Here is a 27,718-nt window from a genome sequence, read left to right on the forward strand (position 1 = left end):
ATTTGAGATGTAACCAGTGATATCATCAGTGATGTCACTGATCAGGCCATGAGTGATGTAATATGTGAGGTCATAAGCAGTGCATTGTGGCGGCGTGAGTTGTAGCTAGTTCACTAACTTTAACTGTTTAATTTCTCTGGTTTTGTATGAGTGAAACATCAGCCTAACTATAACGTCCCTGTAACCTTTGTTTTTTTCAGTGAATGCACATAAATATATATCATATTAGGTCTCCTCTCCCAAAACTCCTTGTGACAGCCACAATGTGGAAAGAAGAAGCGGCACAGCAATTCGTCAACACAGTGATCAATGCCTTTATTGAGTGCAGGTATGGCCGACGTGTTTTGCCACTGGGTAGTTATAGTTAGGTCTGCCTTTCCATTGTAAAAAAACTTTTAGTATTCCTAATACATTTGCCTTTGCTTGATGAATGTTCATGAAACTTTCCAGAAACAAAGTCACATCCTCCTCAGCTACTTCCTGGAAAGTTTCAGGGTGATCAATCAAGCTGTGGGCAAGAATAGGAGGGGTCCCAAAATCCATTTTCCCCATTCATTTTTCTGTAGGAAAATTGAAGAGTGATACTGCAAAAACATTTTGTAATATGGTGTAAATCTGTTCAGTAGTTATTTTTCCCAAATACTTTTTATTAGATTTTTCAAACAAACAAAACCATACATCTCTATTTGACCACCAGTAGAGGTGACATATAGATTAGTGCATATATAGATCATGAATGTTGACAGATATTTCCCCATGACCACTGATGACAACATTCTCATCTATTACTTTGGGTGATCAAATCAAAAATACCTACAAAACACCCTTTAATAAAACCACAGAATGATTGAAATACATTAGATGGTCTTGCACATCTGCCCACTCCTCCTCTCCCACCCGCCCCCGAAAAGAGCATGAAAGTTCTTATCTCTGCTTTGAGCTACTCCCTTGGCCAGGGGCATGGCTGAAAGGGAATCCAGCAATAAGCTGTACATCTACTCTCAGATTTTAAAATACTTCTGAGGGCACCCTTGCACAATATAAATAGAGTGTTCCATGCCTAGGCAGTGTTCCAATCCTCCCTTCCACTGATCCAGCGAAGGAGCAGTGGCATCTTTCCAGGCCCACAAGACGTCCTGTTTGGCTATTACCAAATCCAGCCACAGCAGGGTCCAGAGATTCCTGTTCCCATTTACGTAGTCAGAGATATGAAGCAAGGCGCACTGTGGAGTCCGCGGCAAATCAGCTCCAACACTCCCCCCAATAGTCAAAAACTCTGTCCAAAAAGGTGCCAGGACAGGGCAGCACCAGACTGTGTGTAAGAAGTCACCCTGGTCCGCCTGGCAAAGCAGACATGCCGTTGATGTAACCAGCCCCCTCTTCCAGAGCCTCTCCCTTGTATAGTCTGTTCAGTCATTTTTGAGCAACTAAGATCAAAAACGTATTTCACTCTGTGTCAGATCTGTGGTCCTAAGAGATCTCATGCTGAGATCTGATTGGCTGCCATGACATCATTAGTCCAGAGTCCTAGAAAAAAGATCCTAAAAAGACATGAGGGGGCAGGGTTGGAATACCCTGACCCCCTAGGCCTGGGGCCAGAAATGTTTAGAAAAACAAAAAAACAACACATTTCCGCAAAATCATGGAGGATCCTCAAATCAATAATAAAAAAGTATGCTGCTGCAAAAAAATACTCCTTGGGATGGGCCTGTGGCAGTGGTAGAAAACCTATATTTAAGGGAGGGGTGCGCATGACCCTCATCCAGAGCCTCTGGGAGACCATTTGCTGGGGCTATCATCGAAATAAAGGGGAGGAGCACCTGGCCCACCTTTCTGACGCTCTACCAGCCTCAGGGACCCCTTCTCCCAAGGTCAACATTGTAAAATAGGGAAGGGGCATGCAGCCCCTCACCCCAACTCTACACGGGCCTCGGGCACCCCATCCCATGGGTCTGACATCCTAAAAAAAGAGGAGGGTCACACTGACCCCTTCCCCCATCCTCCAGAGGCCTCATGCACTCCATCCCCTGGGGATTATCTAAAACTAAAGAGAAGGGTGACCCGGGACCCACTCCCTGACTCTGTAATGGTCTCAGGGACCCTGTTTCCTGGGCTAGGTCAATTACGGTGTCCTGAGGAGCCCATCCCAGGGACACACTAGCTTTCCTGCCTGCATTAGAGCAGTCAAGGAAATGTATGTCTGCTCCCACCTGGTGGGTTCATTTTTAAAGGTCCCTCTGAGTGGGAGCAGACATGCCTTCCCTGCTTGCAGGAATGCAGATCTGTTTTCACAGGGTGCAAGCTTTGAAAATGCTCCTGTTGGCTAGGAGCAGACTTTTGTTTCCCTGCCCCTGCTCGTGCTGACAGGGAAACACACATTGCTCAAGCCCAGCAAACAAAAACAGCTGCTCCTGCCGGGCGATAGAAATGCAGGGAGGTGGCCGGTGTGGCTCTCCCCACACCCCCAAAATGCTGTTTTGTGTGTGCCCCAGGTGGGCACTGGGTCATCCACCTAGAATTAAGGCAGGCCCCAGGGGATGGTGTCCCCAGGGCCACAATAGGTTAGGGGAGGGAGGCTCTGTACCGCCTTCCTCTTTAAGTTAACTGCAGCCCCGGAGATGGTGTCCCCAGGACCTATTAAGGCTCTGGGAGGGGGCTGCATGGCCCCCCTCCTATGTTGATTGCGATTTAGCCCCAGAGAATGTTGATCTCTGGGGCCACTATTGGCTCATGGAGGGTGGGGGGCTTGAGCCCCCAATACCCTTAATGTAAAAAAGCCCCAGGCCCAAAGGGCTTGAAGAAAGGGGCCTTGCACCCTCTCTTCTTAAATAAAAGTAAAGGCCCTGGGGTATGGGTCCCCATGGCTTGAAGTGGCTTGGGTAGGGTGGCTACACCAATAGGCTGTGTGTGGTGTGGGGTTGGCTGCCTGCAGGGTGTGGATGCAGAGCCTGGCCTCCCTCATGACATCTTCTATGACATCATTGATAATATCACTGCAACATTTGCAATGAAATTATTAATGAGAAAACTGTGCATGGCAGGGGAGTTATAGTTACCTTAGAGCATGATTTATAGTTACATATTATAACTATAACTGCTGAATTTCAGTGGTTTTGTATGCTTAAAACGTTATGTTGTCACTGAAATGTTCACCTAACTATGATGTTACTTAAACTTTAGTTTTTCTTCAGCGAACCTGAAGGTAATAGGTTTGAATGATTTAAGTCACTTTGGAATGTGAAACTTGCAGTGTGTTTTCATGGATTGCTGCATGAATTAATAAAACACATATACATGCGGGTTGATTGGTAACCCAGCCAGAGAATGTGCGGTACACCATTTAATACCTCGTTAAATTTGAGGAGGGCAAGAGCAGTGAGCCATGCTGCTCCTTTTTTACACTAAATGAACATGTAATTTAATGTGTTCATACCCCTTCATATCACCACTGGGTGAATTCACAGCCTTCCTATCAAGAGTTCTTTTAATAACCCCACATTCCACAATAAGGTCACCTGAATGCATCACACAGTGCATGCATACAGTACATGGTTATGGTCATCACTGCAGGTCTAGTTAGTATATGGCAGGATTATGAGTATGCTATAATATTTTATGCTGTGTTTAAGGTGGCCAAAACCATCAGACAACAGACAAGGTCATCGTTCTTTAATATATTTAATTAGAAAGATGTATCATGTATCGGTTATATTTAATAAGACATACATGCACATTAATACATGGGCCTAAAACCACTAACATTCTGGCGACGACTCTGGAGTACTCCAGAGCTCTTGATTTATAGGAAGGAACTGAAAGAGATTTTAAGCTTACCAAATCTGGCGAACATTCCCTGGTTAAAATACATAAAAAAGGTATGCGAAAATCTGGGAAGGTCACAATTATGGCTAGACCCTGAAAACGTTTGTAGTAAGGTCTCGCGCAAATGTTTAACAAAGGAATATTACGATTTAAAATTAAATACCTTATTAGGGAACTCGAGGCTGGGGACTTTAACAAATACATTTATCCAATTCAAAGACTCCTATCATTTGGAGCAGGTCCTTGATGGAATCTGTCCTGTACTGACCAGGAAGTTATTCTTGCAGTGGAGGTATGGTACCCTCCCCCTTAGAGCATTTACAATTACCTGGTGTCAGTCCTCCTCCACTAAGCAATGCCCTGCATGTTTAAACCAGTTGGAAAATGAATTACATGTTTTATTCTTTTGCAATGCCTATCAAAAATCTAGAAAGTATTGGCTTGTTCCTCTTCTTAAAAACGTAGGCTTTAGGCATTGCATTCCAGCTTACAGAATACTCAAGACGGATCTATCACCTCCTATTGTATTTGCGGTAGCTAAATTCTTAACAGCGATTTGGCACAAGCGCACTTGCCATATCCTGAACTCTGATACGCATCTGGTACAGGCACTGTAAAATCCAAAGCATAGACAAGCACAAATTTGAAGGGATTGCAATTGGTTTTATCTATTATAACAAATGTGATTTTTAAACATAATTAGCAGTTTGATTCCTACCTTGCACCAGCACTTTGAATCTGTACCATAAGATGATAACCGTAGTGATTTTTAAAATTTTTGTTTTATGAATATGTATTATTCTTGTGTGTTTTAACTTTTGATGTATATCTTTTATGGTCTAAGTGATCGAAATAAAGATAATAAATGAAAAAAATAATGCACCTTATCATAAATACTTAAAAAAAGACTATTTTTAGGTTGATTAAAGTTTTGATTTGATTTAAATTTACAAAACGTGATGAATGCCCTAAGGTGTCTTGACGCTGATATCTGCTGTTCCAAAATCACAAAAGAACATAATCAAAAAAGATTTTTTAGACAAGCGAAGTGAAGAGCTATGTTATTTAAGCTTTCTAAAGAACATAAGGCTTGATTGTGACCTTAGATGCAGTGGCATTTATTTCCAGAGAACAGAAGCATGCACAAAGCTTCTACCACCTCAGGTGGCTTTACAAAACTTGGGGGATAACATTGTCTTAGCAAAGGTATATCACAAGCATCTTCTGGGGGTGTACCATGACATTTTTCCCTCAGATAAACTGTAGGTCCATGAGCCCTTTAGCAACCGATTCATGTATCTTAAGGTTTTTCAAGAGACGAATAGCAGCATTTTGCAGTCTCTAAAACTTTATTATCAGCCCTTGTTGCATGCCCCCTATAAATGGCACTGCAGTAGTCTAACTGTGAAAGCACTAGAGAGACAACCAAAGTTGTCTGTAAGTCTGTGGGGATGAAAGGTACCACTTTTTTTTAGAATGTTTACGAGGTAGAAGCAATAAGAAATCAACTGATTAGTCTGCACTTTAAAGGTTAATTTAGAATTAAAGATCACTCCCAGATTTTTTACTTTGGTAACTGGGGTGGGTAAAGGGCCAAGTGAGGAAGGCCACCAAGAAGAGTTCCAAAATGATAAGTCTGATCCAAAGAGGAGCACCTCCTTCTTGTCTGAGTTCAATTTTAGGCATTGACTATATATCAATTTTACAATTGCTGACATACAGTTCCTAAATCTCATAGCTACCTTGTCTAGATGTGTGTGAATGGAAGCAACACGTTATGTATCATCTACATATGATATTGTGTTCAATCCGAAAGATCTACTCAAGGCAGCTAATGGGGCAATATAGATGTTAAACAATGTAGGGCTTAGTGAGGACCCTTGCAGAACCCCACACTGCAGAGAAGAAGCATTGGAAGTAAAGTCTCCAAATGGGATTTAATGAATTCTGTTGCTGAGGAAGGAAGCCAAAAGATTGAGAGCATTATTCTTTATTCCTATCTCCATGAGTTGATATTTCATAACTTAATGATTTACAGTGTCAAAGGCTGCGGATAGGTCCAAAAGGACCATCACAGCCTTTCCCCCTCCATCCATTATTCAATGAATCTCCTCGGTTAGCACCATCAGAGCAGATTCCGTACTGTGTGACTTCCTGAAACCTAATTGTGATCCATCCTGGATACTCTTCTGCTTTAGAAAGTCAGAGAGAACCACATTGAGGTGTCTCCAGGATTTATGCTAGTACTGGAAATCTCGAGATGGGGCAATAGATTTCCAATTTACTGGGATCTAGTGTGGCTTCTATTTTAATAAGGGAAGGATTGAAACTTGTTTCCAGTCTGAAGTCCAGGATATTATTCAGTAGGTCTGTGAGTGAGGGGGCCAATGCACTGGCCAGATCATGAGAAATGTTCATAGGACAAGGATTGGTCGGGCCCAGATTTGGTAAGTTTAATCATGTGAACATCCTCATCAGTTGTCAAAGGTGGAAAATTGTTTAAAGTTGGGAAGCTATTATTGGAAGCCACATTTATAGAACTTAGAGAATTAAAACAAATTCTGCTGTGGAAACCCTGTAGACATCTTCTACCTTGTTCTTAAAGAAGTTGGCTAAGTTATCGCAAAAATTTGTAAGTAGGGACCAATGTTCTTGCATTCGGAGGGCACAAGAGCAACTTGACTGTTAGAAAAAGTAAAGGAATTGCTGGCTGTGGTAATTTTGTCCATGGACATTTTCTTTTTGCAACTATTATTTCAGCTTTGTTATCAGACTGAAGCTTCCTATAGCTTACTTTTTCATCCAATAGATAACTAGTCCTCCATAGTTTTTCTTGTCTCCTGCACAGTCTCTAACTCTTTAAGCCTAGGGGAGTCCTATTCTGCTTTGAATAGAGATCTGTGGCTTTTAACCAGTTTGGAGGAGCCAGCTTATTTGCTCCTTCCTCAATCCAGTCAGAAAACGTATCTGCTAGTACATTGACCTCCCCTGTCTTTATGTGAGGAGGTTTAAAAGCAAATCTCCAATGGCCTCAGTCAATTTTGCAATGTTTCCTCCAGGTATATTGCAGATGATGTGTCCTCTTGGCCTCGCCTGACTTTGAGTAACAGCTTTAGCTGTACAGCATCAGCCATAACAATTTTTAACTTTGTGCACCTGCTGAACATCATTGCTAAAAAGCAATGGCACAGCCAATAGATCTTCCTTGGCATAGCCAAAAGGCGAAACCTATTGGCTTTGCCAGTGCTCATTTCTTTTTGTAGTTTTTCTTCCATTTCAGAGCACTCTGAACAACAAGTCCCTATTTTAATGGCTTTCAATTAACATAGCTTGGAAGGCTGGATTGGTCTTGCCGGGCTTCGAACTTATGATCTTCAAATCACACCAGGTGTCAGTGGCAGGTATTGAACTCACTGAGCCATCTTGCAAACATGGGGCCTAATTCACAGAACTAACTTAAGACAAAATCCTAAACTTACTACCGTTTTGGTATTCACAGAAGGTACTTAGTCATTTTGGTATTCACAGGAGGCACTCCTCATTTTGGTATTGACAGAAGTTAGGACTCCTAACTTTAGGACTCCTAAATGCCTTCTGCGAATACCGAAAGTCTTAAAATTTGGATGTTTCTCAGTTTAGGAGTAGTAAAGTTAGGACTCCCAACTTTAGGACTCCTAAATGCCTTTTGTGAATACCGAAAGTCTTAAAATTAGGATTTTTCTCAGTTAAGGAGTAGTAAAGTTAGGACTCCTAACGTTAGGACTCCTAAATGCCTTCTGTGAATACCGAAAATCTTAAAATTAGGATTTCTCTCAGGTTAGTAGTAGTAAAGTTAGGACTCCTAACTTTAGGACTCCTAAATACCTTCTGTGAATACCGAACGTCTTAAAATTAGGATTTGTTTTAGTTTAGGAGTGGTAAAGTAAGGACTCCTAACTTTACTACTACTAAACTGAGAAAAAATATAAATTTTAAGACTTTCGGTATTCACAGAAGGCATTTAGGAGTCCTAAAGTTAGGAGTCCTAACTTTACTACTACTAAACTAAGACAATTCCTAATTTTAAGACTTTCGGTATTCACAGAATGCATTTAGGAGTCCTAAAGTTAGGAGTCCTAACTTCTGTGAATACCGAAATGAGTAAGTGCCTTCTGTGAATACCAAAATGAGTAAGTGCCTTCTGTGAATACCAAAATGGTAGTGAGTTTAGGATTTTGTCTTAAGTTAGTTCTGTGAATCGGCCCCATGGAGAGGGAGAAGAAAGTTGGGTAGTGGCGGAGAGGAATGGGGATGAGAACTTTTCTAGCTATCAAGTGAATCTGAAAGAGATCAATCTAAAATGCCTTACAGAAATCAGGCTTTCCAAATGTAATGTAAATGCATTAAAACGCCTGCAGAGTGTGATCAACAGAGGGATGCTATGATCTGAAATCTTGGTTTCAGTGATTAGGCAATTTGCACAATATAGAACCACTTTCCACTTTTAGTGGCACTAAGGAAGTTTTGGGTAGACCTTCATGTTGTGCATTCATTCGACCTAACAGCTACTATCCTGAAATTTTGAGAAAGGATTAATGTTGTAATCTTGTGTGACAAGTGACCCTCAGGTTTGATCGACGGAATGAGAATGATCATGATCCCTGATGATGAGAGTCTGTAAAGCAAGGATTGGACAGGAGAGTTGCTGGAGTAAGACAAGACTCCAGAGTTTATCTCGAGATAGAAAGAGACCATCCAATCCTCTAGAGAACTAATTTAAGACTGCAGTAAATGTCTGTCTTCCAAAGATGGCACACTAAGGTACAGTTAGGCAGTATCAGAATACTGATAAAGGGAAATGCCATCTCCAGTTTTCTTTTTTCTTAATAATCCACATTTGTAAAGTGCACAATCACCCGTAACGGTCTCTAGGCGCTGGGGGCCGTCGGGAAGATTAAGCAAGCTATTGCCCAGAGTCACATGGTGCTGGGCTAGTCTGCCGCCGGTGCCAGTGGATTCATCTAGAGTTCGAAAAAGATTACATCAAAGTTTGTGCCGTGAGGATCATGGACATCATTTAAGGGTAGGCCCCTGGCATCCCCCTTGTGACCCTTGGCACTGCCTCTGCGGCCCCTAGCATCAGCAGTGGCAAAATCCGTGGCAGGATCCAGAAGCAACTTGTCCTTATGAATGTCGGTGGGAGCTTCACTCACCTCGTTTTTTGTCAACTCATTATTATACTTATAGTGAATAATATTACATTATTTACTATTTAATAAAAAATGTAGTACACATAGCTGGAATATGCCTTTCCCTGCAGCTGAGGTAAGTAACATTGTTTTAAAAAAGGTATGTATGTTGTGTGCGTGCTTGCAGGTTTGAGTGTGTTAATGTAAGAGATTGTGTGTATGTGTGAATGTGTGTGTGCTGTGCATGTGTAACAGTGGTGGCCGGCTCAAGTAAGCATGGTGAGGCAGGCAGGAGGGAAGCCAACGGACAATGAAATAAGGCACCCTGCCCCACCCTACCGTGCTTACCTGAGCCAGCCGCCGCTGATGTTTAGGCAGAGTGTGTGTATGTGTGAGTGTGTGTGTATGTGTGATTTCATGTGTATATATAAGCATATGAATGTGTGAGTGAAAATGAAGGTCAAGGGCATGTGAAGCAAGGTTCAGGAGAACTCTCTCTTAAGAGAGAAGATTAGGAGTAGAGAAATCAGAACAGTTTTGAGAAATTTGTATCACTGAGAATATTTCCAGAGGAGGAGATGGAACATCAGTTGAGTTTGTTCACACTGATCTTCTGCATTTTGGCAATGATGAAATTGCAATATTTTAAGTGACTTATGGTGAGTGTGGGCAATGTGGCTTTTAAAGTGAGTTGATGCAGTGTTCCACAGATAATGCGTTAGTTAGGGCAAATGTATTAGGATCTGATTTTACCTTCACAAAGGTTTGCTCTGTTGGTATTTTTGTGGAGCTTTCCTTCACAAAAACCTTGAATTAAAATTGGTAGGGCATTGTAAAATGATATACATTTTGTTGATACATTTGATGTTTCTCTTTAGTATCCTCCTACGGCATCCTGGATAAAGAAACAGCAACATGTTTGCGGTGTTGATGACCCTGCTTGTAACAGCTTTCATTGGTAAGTAATTGTCCAGTTTTATAGCCATTGCTCTTTTCTTGCCTTGGATGCTGATCTCTATCTAATCCCGTACAAAACTGCACAGTTTGTCTGGACATTCTCTAAAATCTCATTCCAAAGTAGTTCTTTCTAGGGATATTGCTTTTGCTTAGTGGATATATTATGCATCTTTTATTGTGAAATTGTATTAAGGCTCTTATTTAGAGTTTTAAGGACAGGGTACTCCACACAAACACGGAGGAGTGCCATGTCTCCTAAACTCTTGGGTCTCATTTATGAAAACCTTTGCATCGTTGCGATAAAACAGCGATGCGGCAATTTTCACTGCGTCCTCCTTGCGACACAATGGATGTGTCATATTTAATGGACAGCACTCTGTTTCGCAAGGAATGACAGCTATGTCAGGAATCCGACGTATGGGTCCGCGCAAAAGTCACGCATTGCTGGAGATGTGTTGCAAGCATGACCCAACTCCAGCAATGCATGGGGTAGGCATGTCACTATGGCACTGGGTCACCCTTACGCCTGACATGAAGCAGACATAAGGGTTTGACGCAGTGGCGTCCTAGAAGTGTTGCTGTGAAATCTCATTGATTTCACTGATACATTTCTACGACCCTTTTTTAGGTGGTAACTCCTGCCCTGCATACATTATCCCTGATTCAGGTATACTGTGGTACAGTGCTTTACACGGTCGCACATGAGTCATCTTGTAAATATGGCGCAACGTGGCGCATTGTATGCGCCGCTGCTGCGTCATGAAAAGTGGCTCAACTGAGGCGCAAAAATGTATGTTGCAAGGCCTGTATACATAAGGTCCTTGGTCCGCCTGCTCTGTTTAGAGGTAGTAATATTAGGTATAGATAAGTTTATCGGGACATATGCCCATAAAACTTGGTAAAAAGACAATAAAAGTAAGAGAATGCATATCATCATCATAATAATACAGAAAAATTCAAATTTACAAATTGCCATTGGCTGAGACACTGTATTTAAGATAAAATTAAGAAGCATGCAATTCTTACTTCAACATCAAACACGTGCAATTCCCTCATTTCTTGACTGTGAATTCTTTTAATATTGTTTTAAAAACATCGTACACACAGTCATATAAAAAGGACAATGAATAAGAGCATGACACATTGAACAGTTAATGTTTAAAAAACATTGGCACACACCATTTTGTCCTTCTTGTTGTTATACCATTCTGGTCTTGAGACCATTGGATTACTAGGCCATATTTGGAGTATTTGTATGCTCAATTTGGAATTGGGTAAATTTGTTATTTATGGGAAAAGATCTGCTTGACCTAAGGTATTGAGTGTGAACATTAGAGAAGGTTGCTTTAAAAAAAGAAAATTTTTATAGAGGTACAAAAACATAATACAGTATATTCGGGTCACATTTCAATATTCTATGGTATGATTTAGAAACATGAGTACAGATATGCAGGCTGTACAATACTGTACAATACTGTAATCTTGAAGGAGCCACCCTCTCGGGATGCCGAGAGTACAAGTGCAGGTTCTGCAACAGCTCTCATTCCAGCAGCATCATCTGTATGGGTCTGAGGGTGAGCAAGGGTCCATCCCCTCCTCATCAACATGTGTGTTTAAGTATAAGAAAAGGTTTCTTGAGTAAATAATTCTTACCCAATCTTTGGGACACTTGAAGGATAAAGTCTTTCAAAGTAAATTTGTTTAGAAATGGCACCCACGCTCCTACAGTTCCAAATGAGCTATGCATATTTTTTATGTCAATGATTCTCTTAACCAGAATTGTGGCTCATTTCTTTCTGCAGGTAAGGATTTCCTCCTAACATAGTTTAGATATTTTTGTAGGATATTCTCCTCTAGACAGCTTATTAATGAAACTTAAAAATTGAGAGCCTGCCAAGTTGTACCATGTTGTAAGATTTAATTCACATTGAATGCTTTGGACTATGGTCCCCTTAGGTTAACTAATCATATATTTTAATGCTCCACTCTGAATGGACTCCCAAATGTACCCGGATTCTAAGCAAAAAAACTCTACTCTATACAGAGCCAGAGGGCCAATTTTACACTCATAGGGCCAGATGTACGACCAGTGTTTGCATGCACAAACAGGTTTGCGACCCATTTGGACACGCAAAAACCTACATGGCCATGTACAAACACTATTTTGCGAGTCAATTGCGACTCGCAACATAGTCGCGACTTGCTATTAGGAAGGGGTGTTCCCTTCCTAATAGCGACTCTATAGCCATGTATGAATGTTTTGCGACTGCAATTGAGGTTGCAAAACACTCGCAATTTACCTCCATCTTCAAGAGGGTAGTAATGAGGTCGCAAATGTGAAGGGGTCCCCAGGGGACCCCTTACACTTTGAGACTGGCTCTAAAAAACAAATTTTAAGAGCAGGCAGTGGTCCCAGGGACCACCACCTGCCCTTAAAAACAAGAAATTAAAACGTTTCATTTTGTTTTTATTGCATCCCATTTTCCTTTAAGGAAAAAGGGCTGCATTTAAAAAAAACTGCTTTATTGACAAGCAGTCCCAGGCATAGAGGTCTGCTGAGCCCAGCAGGCCACCAACGCTGGGAGCTTCAGCCATTCCCAATGGAGTCGCAAACTGCGAGTGGCTCATTAATATTCATGAGCCTCGCATTTTGCGACCCCCATTGGAAATCTCAATCAGTGTCTCTGACACTGTTGTACATTCCAAATTGCGACTCAAAATTTACGACTCACAATTGAGAGCAAATTGCAAGGCGCAATTTGGAAAGGTCGTACATATGGCCGATTGGCTTTCATAAGGGAGTGAGTGAAAATCCCCATGAGCCGCACTACATTTTACAAGGGACCCTGTTGGACGCAGGACTCTTGCCTTTATGGCCTTCATGTGGTCATCCCCCTTAAAGTTTCAAGAAACCATCAACCCTTAGGGCCTGATTCACAAAGCTAACTTACACGTTTGTGTACGCATAACACTCTTACAAACAGTTTTCTTGAAAACCTCTGGTGTATCTTTTTCATTTTTGGTATCCATTATTTTTTTTTAATATCATTTTTGTTAGCATTTTGTTTATTACAATCAAACATCACAATTTGCAGACCTTGTACATTAATTACCTATGCAGAATAACCGTTATGCATGCAGCGGGATAGCAGGAGAACAAATGAAGGCAGAAACTGTTCATAATTTGTTACCACCTTCATAAATAAACTTGGTCCATATAAGATATAAACATGCCTCTGGTATATTAATGGTCTGTGGGGGAGCTCATCATGCTTGCTAATATTGTCTTATGTATAAACATATACATATAATGAACCAGTAACAACTGCTTCCACCTGGGGTCAACATCCACCTCATTCTTCAATTGTCTATTTTATTCGTTGGTTGTGCTTTTTTCTGGTATCAAGGGTGCAAGGGACAAGTGGGGGCCGAGCACAGGTAATCCTGTTACTACGGTGCGACATCTCTATGTGTGGCATGCATCTTATAACCTACTAGGATGGCATCTGGGGGGGGGGGGTGGGGGGGGGGGGTCCCTTCTTCCGCTTCAATCATGGGATCCCCCACGTTCGCATTACTTCTGCCCAGGGTTCATTCCGCCAGAGGCCTGCGCCTTTTGCTAATTCTGTCCTCTCGTGTCAACGCCCTTTCCTCAGCCCTGGCCCAAGCCAAAACATCACTCTCCCATTCGGAATCTCTAGGTCCCACAGTAGCACGCCACATTTGGTGTCAATTAATTCATTAAAAAACACTCTATTTTTATAAATTGGTGTTGGATTTTTTGTGAGTCATGTTCCTTCTTGTAATGTTTTGATGCTGTACAAATACTTTAAACGTGTTCCTTTATTGAAGCCTGACTGCTCGAAGCCACTGTTGCCCAGGCTTGAGCCAAGGTTTGACAAACAAAACCTGACTGGTCGTAAAGGGGTTGGAAGTGTATTACATGGTGGTCTCCCACCATATCAATAAATCAATCAACCAATCAAACAGCTTAATTCAGTTATTTAAAAAAAATCATAAAAGCTTCACACACAAAGATATCAGTTTAAAAATATACATAAATCCCCGTAATATATTAGATGAGAAAAAGAAAACGAAATGTCAGACATTTAATGACTTTCGCATGCATAGTACTGACTTCAAAAAATTTCCCACATAAAACAGATCAAATGAAGAGGAAGCAGGCACAGGAAATACAAAGCTGTCTTTCTCTGGAGGAAACCATATAATTAGGAACTGGTTTTAAAAATGTCTTGGTTTTAAATTCATAATATATATATATATATATTTTCAAAAACCTTTATTTGAAATTAAGAAGGCACAGTACAAGTACATAATTCCACATTTGTGAGATGTTGGGCACACCAGTACATTGCAGCACAACGAAAATAATAAACATTCAAAAGACCTTACAGACAACACCATAAAGGAGTATCATGACCTCAATAAAGGGGGACAGGAATAAACGGTCAGGGAAAAGCACCAAACCGAAAGGGGACAGGCAGGGAGAGTAGAGGGACCGTGGACCAAGAGGGAACAGCTTAAGGATCGGCACCGGCGGCCGCCGCGGGCGGGGAGCCAGCGGGGAGTGCGGGAGGGGTCACTGACTGTTGAGGGTAGCGACTAGAGAGATAAGTAACGAGGGGGCCCCATATATCAAGTGGCCGGGACTTGGCAGGCAGAAGGTCCCAGAATTCAGGCAGGAGGGTTTGGCTGCGGGAAGCGTCCTCCAGCCAGAGAGGCACTTTGGGCGCGGGCCGTCATCCCCAACAAATGGAGACCCTGCACCGCGCCAGGACCAATAGCATGGCGGTCAGGCGGCGGGAGGCATCCGGGCAGAATTTGACAAAGCCCAAGAGGCAAATCACGGGGTAAGGTTGGAGTGGTGATGAGGTGATTTCGGAGATAATTGCACAGACCTCTCGCCAAAATGCTGAAACTCTGAGGCACAACCAAGCAAGATGAGCAAAATCAGCCACGGAGCAGCGCAGGCATCTCTCACTCGCCACGAGGCCCAGGCTGTGAAGCTGGGTGGGAGTGCGATATAGCCTGTGTATGTATTTAAAATGTATTAAGCAAAGGCAGTAGTTAGGGGAAAGGCGTTTGATCTGAGTGCAACAATACAGCCAGTCCGCTTGGGAGATCTCGATACCCAGTTCCTTGCCCCACGCAGTGCGTGCCCGATCTGTGGAAATGGAAGAAGCCGCTAGTGTATAAGCATAAATCTTAGTGACCAATTTCTTTGGAGAGGGAGGTGCGTAGAGCATGTCAAGGGAGGCCAGTGAGGGAGGAGGTTGGGGAAAAGTGGAATGAAGCTTTCTACAAACCGCCCGAAGCTGATAGAATAACAAAGTGTCCATAGGGCCAGTGTCAGGGGCGAGTGAGAAGAAGGTGTCCCCAGGGTACAGATCCGAGATAGTGGAGAGGCCGAGGCGAGCAGCATGTTTAGCCACCACAGATTACTGGAGTGGGGGGAATGCAGGGAGATAAACAATAGGCACGGTGTTTGCCGAGAGCAGATCTGAGCCAGAGATCCTACGAATGCCATCCCAGGCCCAGCGCAAGGTCTCGACTGTATCGATCTCAGTGCATAGGAGCTTCGCTGAGGCAAAAAGCACAGATGTGAGCGGCCACAGAGTGGCGAGGTCTGCCTCCACCGCTACATGGGGTTGAAACAGAGTAGTGTGGAGCCAGAAATGAAGAAAACTGGCCTGAGCGCTAAGAGCATAGAGCTTGAAATCAGGGGCTCCCATCCCACCGCGCGACATCAGATGGGTCAGAGTGCTGCAGGTGATCCTGGGCTGCTGACCCGCCCAAATTAGGGTAATGAACAGTGAACGGATCTTGCGGAAGAAATGAGGGGAAACAACCTTTACAACGCAACTTTTACAACGTACTACCATTACAACAAAACTTTTACAATGCAACATCCATTACAACGCATGCCATTACAACGCAACCATTTCAACGCATGACACTACAACGCATACCACTACAACGCATGTCATTACAACGCAGTCATTACAACGCATACCATTACAACGCATAGCATTACAACACATAGTCCCCTTACACTATCCAACACTTACCCTACTGTTGCACCCCCTGGAGTTAGAATAGTAATTTTTACCCTTACACTATCCAACACTTACCCTACTATTGCACCCCCTGGAGTTAGAATAGTAATTTTTACCCCTACACTATCTAACACTTACCCTATTGTTGCACCCCCTGGAGTTAGAATATTAATTTTTACCCCTACACTATCCAATACTTACCTTACATGCAATGTAATGTTATGCGATGTAATGGTATGCGTTGTAAGGGTAGTATGCGATGTAATGGAATGCGTTGTAAAGGTAGTTTTTAAAAATTCGTTGTAATGGCATGCGTTGTAATGGAATGCGTTATAATGGATGTTGCGTTGTAAAAAATGCGTTGTAAAGGTATGCGTTGTAAAAGTATGCGTTGTAACGTCATGCATCCGAAATGAGCATTAAGAGAGATGGGGACGTTGACAAAGAGATATAAGAACTTTGGAAGGACCACCATCTTTGCGATCGCTATACGCCAGGCCAGGGAGAGCGGCAGTCAGTTCCAAAGGGGGATCTTAGACTCAAACTAATCCACAGTGCGGCCAAAATTGGCCCTCCAGAGTTCATCAATGTCCCTGCTCAGCCACATGCCCAGATATCTAGTTGGCTCTGAGGCCCAGACAAAGGGGTTATCAGAGTTGAAGGGGGTCGTGGCCTCCATGAGAGGGAATAAGACAGATTTGTTCCAGTTAACCTGGATACCAGAATAGCCCCCAAAGCGTATCACCTCCCGGACAAGAGGGCTGAGATTCTCCTGAGGGTGGCGAACATAAAGGATAATATCTTCCAAATACATAGAGACTAATAAGGTGCGCGCTGCAAAGCCAATGCCTTTTTGAGTATGGTGCTGCAGTAGGTGAGCTGCGAGAGGTTCCATAGCGATAGCAAAGAGCATGGGGGAGAGCGGGCAACCCTGTTGAGTGATGCACCCAATTGGAATGGGCTCGGAGGTCTGGCAGTTGATACGGAGACGAGTAGTGGGAAGAGTGTATAAGAGTAAAACCTTGCGGATGAAGACCTGACTAAAACCCAAACGAGGAAGAATGTAAAACAGGTAAGCCCACTCCAAAGTATCGAAAGTCTTGGTGGCGTCGAGTAGAGCGGCTACTGATGGAAGCGTCAGGCATTCATCTGATGCAGGACAGAGAAAATGGCGCAGCCGGGAATAAAACCGGATTGATCTGGGAGGGCAATATAGGACATTAGCAGGAGTAAGCGGGAGGCAAGCAGCTTGGCAAAGATTTTGTTGTCCGTGTTTATGAGACGGAGGGGACGATAAGAGTCCCTCACCTCAGGGGGCTTGTCCGGCTTAAGAAGTAAGGTTAAGAGTGTTTTGCGCAGAGATGGGGGAAACTGGCATGTTTCAAAGGATTAATTATACATAGCAGCAAGATGAGGGATCCGAAGAGAGGCAAATGCCTTATAAAATGCGGTAAAAAAAATAAAATAAAATGAGGCCGGCAGGTCATTGGAGCCCAGGGTCTTGGTGCCCGGCATATTGTTTCTGGCCGACCCGGCTGTATAAAGTTGCGTGTAGAAGGCGGTAAAGCGTGCTGTAATGTCTGCGGGGGAGGTGGTGCGGGACAGCCCGCCGTCATGCAGGGCGGTAATATACGATGCTGCTTGCGGTTGATGAAGGAGATTAGCCAGTGTTTTACCAGGACGGTCGCCCTCACCAAGTCGAAACGCCCTCGCCTCTCGTCCAAGGACAGCCAGCTCCCTATCAGTCTCGTAGGAGAACTCAGTAAGATTCTCGCCTATCTGAGCAAGTGTGTCAGCGTTGGGGCGCTGGGCATGGGAGGCATCCAAAGTCTTGATTTCTCTTTCAATTCTGTCCAGAGTGCCACGAATGGAGTGCAAAACCCCGGATTGCTTAGAAATGCACTCCCTGCGGATAACTACCTTAAAGCCTTCCTAAAGCATGGACGGGGAGTCCATCGACCCCTCATTCAGCTTGAAGTAGTTCACAATGGCATCTGTATTTCGTCACAAAAAACATTGTCGCAGAGAGTGTTTGGAGGGAGCCGCCAGGCGAAAGCACGGCAAGGAGAATGGGGTAACCTGAGCGATAAGCTGACTGGGGCGTGGTCAAAAAGAGTGCGTGCCATATGGTCTACTGATGTCATCCAGGCAAGTGCGTCTGGGGTGGTGATCCAGAAATCCAGCCGTGACCAACAACCAAGAGAACCCGCGATACACGTACCCTCGCAAACCGCAGGGTGGGAATGGCACCACGCGTCATATAAAGAGCTGTCCTGAATGATAGAATTAAGGAGGAAGGCTGCGCGCGGATGGGAGAGATGGGAGCCGACCGGTCCAGGGCGGCAGAAAGAGTCACGTTGAAATCGGGCCCCCTGAGAAGGACAGCGGGCCGAGAGATGATATACGGTACCCGACTTGTGCAAAAAGATCCGGGTCATCGCAGTTGGGACCGTAAATAGCCGCGAGTATCGGGGGCTGGGCCCGCAAGGTGCCGCAAAGTATGACAAAGCACCCGTCAGGGTTAGTGAATGCTTGGGAAGTCTGCCATGTGAGATCCCCTGTGTAGTGAAATGGACACCCCCGGGAATAATTAGAGTAAAAGGAGGAGTGAATTTCGCCTCAATGTCGGAAGAGGAGTTTAGTGGCAGTGGGCTGCATAAGATGAGTCTCTTGTAAAATGTATACGTCCACCTTGTGACTAGTGAGATGGGCATGAACCAGGCGTACCTTTCGATAGTCATTTAACCCATGGACATTCCAAGTCCAGAATGTAGTGTCAGTCATGGTGCTGTAATCGGGGAAGGGATGTCCGAAAAGAGGGGCCTGTGAACAGAAACTGATTGCATAAACAATGAACGATGCAACAGAGTACGTAAGAGATGAGCATGTCAATAAACAAGGAGACATTACCACTGAATAAAACAGACGTATCTTGCAATCACTGGAATGTACCGAAAATACAAACAGAACTGGCCCTTGGATCAGTAGAAGTCCAGCATAAAAAGAGACCCAATAACAGGGAGGTCATTAGCAGTCGACTGGGTAAATGATGAACAGCAAGGCTTCAGAAGGAAGCCGCAAATCCCAAATCTCGAAGTTCCAACCCCTGGAGCCCACCCAAAAAACAAAAAACCCCAAGAAAACCCCCAACCCTGCACCCACACAATCCCCCAATCAGGCTGAGACCCCACCCAGTACCACCCCAGGGACCCGCAACTTGGAGGGGGTAAATCCCTGACCATGGTGGGAATTATCCCATGGGGTGCCCACAAGACCGCTTCCCCTTTGTGAATGTTGAAACAAATATTTTTAAAGAGCAAGGAGTGGTCCAAGTGACCACTGTCTACTCTTAAAGAATGAAACTTTCATTTTATTTTTTGAAACACATCCCGTTTTCCTTTAAGGAAAATGGGCTGAATTAAAAGAAAAACATTTTGCTTTACTAAAAAGCAATCACAGTCAAGGTGGTCTGCTGATCTCAGCAGGCTACCATCTCGATGATAACTGCAACTTCCTATTGGGTCTCAAATTATGTATGTATATATATATATATATATATATATATATATATATATATATATATATATATATATATATATATATATATATAAACAAACACACATGCATGTTCACACACATCTTCATGAATGCCCTTTGTTGGTGGCCCCACAAATCAGTTGGCCATTGTATAACCCGCTGAAAATTGCTTCTGAGATGCTGCTACCTAGAAGATGGCTTCCAGAAGTGATGGAGAAGAATATACGACGCCCTACCTACTTTGAGCTCTGTACGGACTTTCAACCACTCTGCTGCTCCCTCCTCCCACACACTTTCTGTTTGTCTAATGCTCTTACCCCACTGATAATACCTTGGAATGGTCCATGTTCATTGCAGGTGTGCTTTAGAAAACAGTTCTAAAAGCCCAAGCTATGCCTGTTCATTAATCTTTTATCAGTCGCTTGGCACCTGCCCTTTTCCCACGCCGCTGTTATTCACCTGCAAACTCTCCCACAGTAAAAGTGCTTTATTTGGCTTTCTTGGTTTACTCGCATCTCAGAAACATTATAAGCCTGTAGTGAAAGTCTTTTCACCATGGAACATATCCTTCACCTTCCTTCACATGTGTGATGTGAAGCTCCGTATCCTTGCGTGTCGTGCTGTATGAGCATATCAATAAATGAAGAAAGTGTTCTCCACTCGAGGACAACCTAACGCTAATTAACCAATCACATCATCCACATTCTACTATTACATACCATACTGTAGTAATACTGAGGACTTGATTCAATAAGGTATTTTAGTACAATGGAGCAACTGTGGTACACCAGTTGCGCATCTTTATCTATGGAACAGTAAAGGTCAAGTGACTCAACAATGATGCTCTAAACACCATTAAACACCTGTTGCCACAATACGTATATTTGGACCAGAGAAAATAAATTCCCGAGTCGAGGCACAAACTAACCAAAAATAGTGCATCATACTTATTGTGTATATGAAATTGTTTGTATTAAACTAGGTCAATTAATGTAACTGTTTACACGGTTTAGGCATATAGAACATTCTTCCGTTTCACCAATGTAGTTAGACACTCAAAAATTAATCAAAACCTCCACATAGGGAAGTGAATAGTATTTTTATTCATCAATGGTATCACAAGAAAGCACAAACAATATCACAACTATGGTTCAAAAATTTCAACAATAACTACAAATATGTTGATAGTGATGCTTCATAGATGGTTTCAGCCTACATGTTTTTCATCCCTATATTGGGACTTTTTCAAAGCTGATAAAATGATACATAGTAAAAAAGTAAACAGTGATTAATAACACTTGTTTTTTCAAGGGGATTTAAAAAAATTAAAGTTTAAAAGCCCTTCTAGCGCAACACTTCATGTGTCGCGATCATCATCACACACCCTCCTAACACCTTGTGAGCACAACTATTAAAAAAACAAGAATGGAAAAAACAAGATACCCATATGTAGGACATGCAGACCACCACTTAGTCTGAATATTTGACTGTAAGCAAGCAGTAAGGTTATAAAGAATACATTGAATAGTGATACATGGAGACATAGATAGAAATCCTTCAACAGTTGACATATTATCTATCAGTAAGGTTTGCCAACAAAGGCCAAAAGGTTGATCAAACAAGTAGATGCACTAATACTGAAGAATAAGTGGTACTAACTTTAACTTTCCATTGTAATAAGAAAGAAGGATATATTTAATTACCTATATCCAAAAATATCCAAATATTTGGAATTTGCAAAATGGTTCACAGGTCTAAAAATCTTCTTATACACTGACAAAGTCACAGAAACTTCTAAGAAAGACAGCAACATAATTAAAAAAATAAATCAGGCCACCTCATAAGTTAATCACATCAGTCAGAGGGCAAGTAGGAGAAGCCGTATTAGGCCCCTAACTTAGATATTCCATTGAATTGTGCCTGCTCAACCGCTTGGCACGTAAGCTGTTCCTTCTCCAAAAAGGTATAGATCAATGCGTCGTGTCTTTTGAAATTTAATGCACACAAAGTTACACTAATTGACCTAAATAATACAATCAATATCACATACACCATAAGAGTGGTCCCCTACTTTTTTGATGTGTTCGATTGAAGGAGTGTTGTTCTCTGTATTATCTTTCATAGAAACATGTATTGGGAATAAATCTGAGTAATCTAATATTCATTCTACATACCTACGAATTTGAATAAATAAATGTGCTCAAATCAAGCCTGCTGTTTTCCGTTTTGAGCCCGTGATCAAGGGCAGGAAGCTGCCCGAAACGTATTTGGCATCGTATGAGAAGCTGTGAGGAAAGACTGGTTTGCTGCTGCAGGTGGCGTCTGTGTATATACCTCCCCGAGTGTGGCAGCTCCAACAGGGCAACCTTTTTTTGTGATGGAATACGCGGCTGGTCCAGTCGCGGAGATGCCCCGCCGCTAATGCGGATTCACACTGCCTGCAAACACGGGCGGTGTAGTGAATCAGGGGGGGCCTTGGCTGCCGGTATATATTGGCTGCAACCTGTCGGTTCCCTCATTGCTTTTCGCCCACTGGGGCGCAACATTATGAAACGGACTCTTTAGAGGCACCCACTGGGGTAAACGCACTTTTTGGTTTATGTCATTGAACTGCAACAACCATCATGCTCCATTGCCGACGCCCATGGGGGCGGGACCTACGAATTTGAATAAATAAATATGCTTAAATCAAGCCTGCTGTTTTCCCTTTTGAGCCAGTGATCAAGGGCAGGAAGCTGCCCGAAACACGTTTGGCATCGTATGAGAAGCTGTGAGGAAAGACTGGTTTGCTGCTGCCGGTGGCGTCTGTGTATATACCTCCCCGAGTGTGGCAGCTCCAACAGGGCAATATATATATATATTTTTTTTTTTATGAAATTCAAAATAATGAACGAAAAATGAGCTAATGTAAATGCTTTATTTCTGTTTATTATCAGTTTCACTGTGAATATGTAAATGATACACAAAATGAATAACAACGTTAATTGTTTTTAAATGAGCACTAAGCACTTTCACTTTACCACCTTGGTTAAGTCATGGTATTTGTGGTATTTGCACGTTACAAGATGGCGCCCACTACATTCTGAGAAAAAATTGTCCTTTTTCAATTTTTTGTAAATGCAATTGACCAATGACTTTAAATGGTGGTTTTGATTCTGTCACTAACGTTGCACTGACGAAGCCTGCAAAGGCAAAACGCGTCTGCGAGGGGTGAAGGGGGGTTCTGGTAATTAAAATTTTGGAAAACGGATACCAGTGTGCCAGCCTTTCTTTTTTCTGACACCGCATGGAGGCAGAAAACGTGTAGCTGTGTATAGCGTCTCACCAGCGCTGACGGCTTTGGCACCCGTGGAGAAGAGGAGCGACGGCGGTGATTCGAAACCGTGCCTGAAACGACTATGACCGTTGGCCCCGGGGAGAGATGAGCGTAGAATCCTCATAAACATCGGAAAGAAGTACAGCAGCGTATGGGCTGAACTGCACACGCAAGCGGGATCAAACAAGCTTGCCGATTCAAGACGGAGACACGCCAGCTGGCACTGACGGATACCCTGAACGAGCGGCAAGCCGGGTGAGTGAACGCCGACCCAATCGCTTCCAACATTTGCTCAGCCCCATCCACGAAGGTCCCGTGGAAGTTTACCAGACCCCTTACCACAGTGACTGAGTCACCACCCCTGCAATTGTAAAACATATTCCTACAAGTGAAATAGTGCAAGAAGAATATGTCTAATGAAGATGGTATCATGGGGGAGAGAGAGTCAGCCGCAAACTTTATGTTTAGAAGCGCAGCCACTCGACAAACACAGTCAAATAAAACAGCCACACCAACTGCTCCTGGAAGCACGCTAAAAACACTATTTTCAAGGCTAGAAAAAATCCAGGAAAGAGAAATTCGAAAATGGTGGGAAGCAACATCACTGGAGAGGTATATAGACTGTGGTAGAATACCTAGAGGACTGCGCATCTATACCGTTCCGTCATATGAAAACCCTGATCCTGCATTGCTCAAAGATTGGGCGGAGTATACGGCAGAGTCAGCTAAAGGAATGGTAAGGATACTAATAAAGTATACGTGGAGTGATAGGGAAAAATGTCTCCAGGAAATTAAAGATATTGAAGAACTAATATCTAAGGAGAAAGACTCTAAAGAAAAAGAAGAACTGAGAGATACCATGACAAAAAGGATTAAGAACTATGAACTGACTATTCGAAAACGCAAACAATCCAAATTCCTCAGAGACGAGCAAGACTACCTCACAGGGAGAATCCTAACATTCGCCAAGAAATTCGATGCCACAAGGAAGCGCCTGGCACAGACGAATGCAAAACCAACAGAAGATGAAACCGAGGAGTCTGAAGTCTCAGAGGGGGAACAAGTGGAAAGCAACACAGAGAGAAATGAGTCAACTGAAGATCCTTTTTTCGACGAGTTCGAAGTCATCAAAGAGACCCGCCTCCGCCCCCAACTACGAAACCACCCACCGGCAGCCCAACAAAAACAAAGAGGAGGACGCGGAGGGGCAAGAGGGGCAAGAGGTGGAGGCCAACAAGCAGCAGCATCCCCGAGAGTCACCAGGAGCGGATTAAACCGCAAGAAACAAGGGATGAGCAAGACAACAACATCCTAAACCTCTCAAAACGAACACTAACGGATGACGAGATTACCATCCTTAAGAAAGGTTTAAGCTTTTGTCCGGCCAGCGACCATGATCCAGTAAAAACACAGATTGATCTTTTCAAATACACGCGGAAACTGAAATTCAAAAAAATCTTTCTCCAAAAATCTGAGAATGAAATAACAGCAAGTAATTTCACAACTTCCACAACGGATCTGGATGAAACACTATCATGTGAGGAACTGGCAGATGCTCTGCTGACACCAACACAAGAATAAATGTCGAACACCAACATGGATGTGACTCAATCACAAAACAACATAGAACAAAAACGTGACCCAAGTCACTGGAAGAATAAATCTAAAAAATTACCAATCTCCAGTTATGACGCAATTGATCTCTTCAATGAGGCAGTCCTTGAAGATCTAGATAAAGTTGCATCTTGTACAAAAAAACAGATAAATCAGAAGTCATCAAACATAACAAAAGGAGAGTGGCAAGCGATCAGATCATTAAAAGAGGACACCACGATCGAAATTAAACCTTCTGACAAAGGAGGGAACATTGTCATCTTTGATCGAGAACACTACCTGGCAGAGGCTCATAGACAGCTAAAAGATAGAGAATGTTACACTCCAATAAAAAGAATTGAGTATAACAAGAGCATTTTGGCCTATCACAACATGTTGGACGATTGGCAAAAGGAGGGGATGCTAACAATGGATGAATACCTCTTTTTGAAATGCGATGCACCAGTACTACCAACATTTTACCACCTACCAAAGGTGCACAAACACCCAACCAAGCCTACGGGACGCCCCATAGTGTCCTCAATAGGTAGTCTGCTTGAGAACACCTCCAGATTTGTTGATTCTTACCTGGCACCTTTTGTCAAAGATCTTCCATCGTATCTTAAGGACACTCAAAACTTTCTTAATGTCATGGACAATGTAACATGGGACTCAGAAATGTTATTAATCACCCTAGATGTGGTAAATTTATACACCTCGATAAACCATGAACAAGGTTTATATGCGATAAAATGGTTCTTAGACCAAAAACCACCACATTTCAAGAGTCATAACAACATGATTTTGTCAATGATCAGATTTTGTTTGTTCAATAACACTTTTATATTTGATGGAACCTTGTACAATCAAAGAAGGGGCACTTCGATGGGCTCGTGCTTCTCCCCCAGCTACGCGAATTTATTTGTGGGCTGGTGGGAGAAGCACGAAGCCTGGAGTGACTCCAATCAAAAATGGACCGAAAAAATACTCATGTGGACAAGGTATATTGACGACCTTTTTATAATCTGGCAGGGAGATCGTCAATCAGCAGAAGAGTATATTACCACACTGAATAACAACACGCTCAATCTTAGATTCACCAGTACTATAAGCACTACTAGTATTAACTATCTGGACCTTGAGATTTTTGTGCATAATAACACCCTTCACACACGCCTGTATAGGAAACCGACAGCAGGCAATGCGGTCCTGCATGGCAAGTCTTACCATCCAAAAAGCTTGGTGAAAAATGTACCTTACGGTGAATTTTTACGCCTGAAGAGAAATTGCTCTCTGGAGAAAGATTACAAAGTAGCAGAGAGGGAGGCGAATACCAGATTTGAGCGAAGGGGTTATAACACCACTACCTTAAAACAAGCCAGTGTAAAAGCCTCAGGAACCAACAGGAGGGACCTCCTGGTTCCTAAAACTAAAACGGAGGCTCCCGAAGAAGTACGTATGATCACTGAATTCAGTACCAAATCGGGGGAAATAGTCAACATTTTCCGTAAACACTGGCATATACTCGCTGCAGACAAAGTCCTGAAAAAAGATCTGCCAAAGAGACCGCTGATAACCTATAGGAGATGTCCCTCTCTGGCAGATCATTTGGTCCATAGCCATTTTAAATCTCAGGCTAAATCCATCAAATTATCACAGTCAGTGGGGTTCTTCCCGTGTCTAAAATGCAAGGCATGTAAATTCAGCTGCAAAACAACAGAATACCCAAATCGCACAGGTGACAATAAGCCGAATATTAAGATCAAACAGTTGTTCAACTGTAACTCGGAGTATACTGTGTATTGTCTTACCTGTCCGTGTAAGCTGCGTTACATCGGCAGCACAATAAAACCGGTGCAACTTAGAGTTCTCGAACATATGCGGGCTATTACAAATAATGATAAATCTTATCCAGTAGCCCGCCACTTTGCTCAAGAACATCAGAGCAAGTGGGAGAAACTAAGTTTTTACTGTATAGATCAGGCCCCCAAATTGGAACGTGGAGGTGACAGAGACAAGTCTCTTAGGATTCTAGAATCCAAACACATCATTGGCCTCAAAACCATCACCCCTTGGGGATTGAATAACAACGAAGAACTTTGGGTACACTTGTAAATAGCTGTAAATATTGGGGAAAAAATAGTGGACAAAAAAACTGTACAAAAGAACTCTGCCACTTTCCCAATCATTATGTCCTTAATTTTCATGCCTTTTTTCTCTCTTGCACTATGTTAAGTTTGCCCATTCAGGGCTAAATAATGAAATTCAAAATAATGAACGAAAAATGAGCTAATGTAAATGCTTTATTTCTGTTTATTATCAGTTTCACTGTGAATATGTAAATGATACACAAAATGAATAACAACGTTAATTGTTTTTAAATGAGCACTAAGCACTTTCACTTTACCACCTTGGTTAAGTCATGGTATTTGTGGTATTTGCACGTTACAAGATGGCGCCCACTACATTCTGAGAAAAAAGTGTCCTTTTTCTATTTTTTGTAAATGCAATTGACCAATGACTTTAAATGGTGGTTTTGATTCTGTCACTAACGTTGCACTGACGAAGCCTGCAAAGGCGAAACGCGTCTGCGAGGGGTGAAGGGGGGTTCTGGTAATTAAAATTTTGGAAAACGGATACCAGTGTGCCAGCCTTTCTTTTTTCTGACACCGCATGGAGGCAGAAAACGTGTAGCTATATATATATATATATATATATATATTATATATATATATATATATATATATATATATATATATATATATATAGACATGGGTCTACAAACTACCAGACTCCTCTGTCCTGTCTGCCATTTAGTTTTATCTTTCATTCACCACACTTTTTTTTTTTTTTTCAGTTATTCCTCCGTAACTCGCCCAGCGCCATGATGCTCCCTTGGGAGCGAACGCTTGCGCTTTACAAATGCCCATAAATATCAAATATCAAAATATATTGCACGTTCGCCGAAGCATGATGGTGAACATAAGCTTGAAATTTAGGAAAACAGATCATAATAACATGTTTTTCAAAAGTTAAGATGGTCAACTACTTTATCCATCTAATTGAACAGATATTGTCCAGAGACCAAGAGGGAGGCATAGAGTTTAAAAAGTTTGTCAATGATTGAACTGAAACTGGTTAAAATGTATTGAACACAAACGTTTATTCCATAACACATATTCTGTTTGAGGAAATCAGGTTTAGTTATATATTCATTTATCATTTCTACATGGATCTAATGAATCTTG

The 27,718-nt window shown here is 42.5% G+C and overlaps 1 protein-coding gene across 2 annotated transcripts in view; it reads left to right on the plus strand.

The window, feature by feature from the left end:
• Nucleotides 1-27,718, plus strand: part of LOC147698063 (lysozyme g-like) — a 171,939-nt gene that overhangs the window by 26,834 nt on the left and 117,387 nt on the right. Inside the window, exon 2 of one of the 2 annotated variants that reach the window (XM_086934732.1) lies at nt 9,869-9,948. In XM_086934732.1, coding sequence (XP_086790858.1) covers nt 9,906-9,948 — 43 coding nt within the window. In that variant the 5' untranslated portion in view covers nt 9,869-9,905. Of the gene's footprint in view, nt 1-9,824; nt 9,949-27,718 lie in introns of those variants that run through there. The other variant, XM_086934731.1, reaches the window with a different exon arrangement.

Source organism: Lissotriton vulgaris, chromosome 8 (genome assembly GCF_964263255.1).
Source record: "Lissotriton vulgaris chromosome 8, aLisVul1.2, whole genome shotgun sequence".
Lineage (NCBI taxonomy): Eukaryota > Metazoa > Chordata > Amphibia > Caudata > Salamandridae > Lissotriton > Lissotriton vulgaris.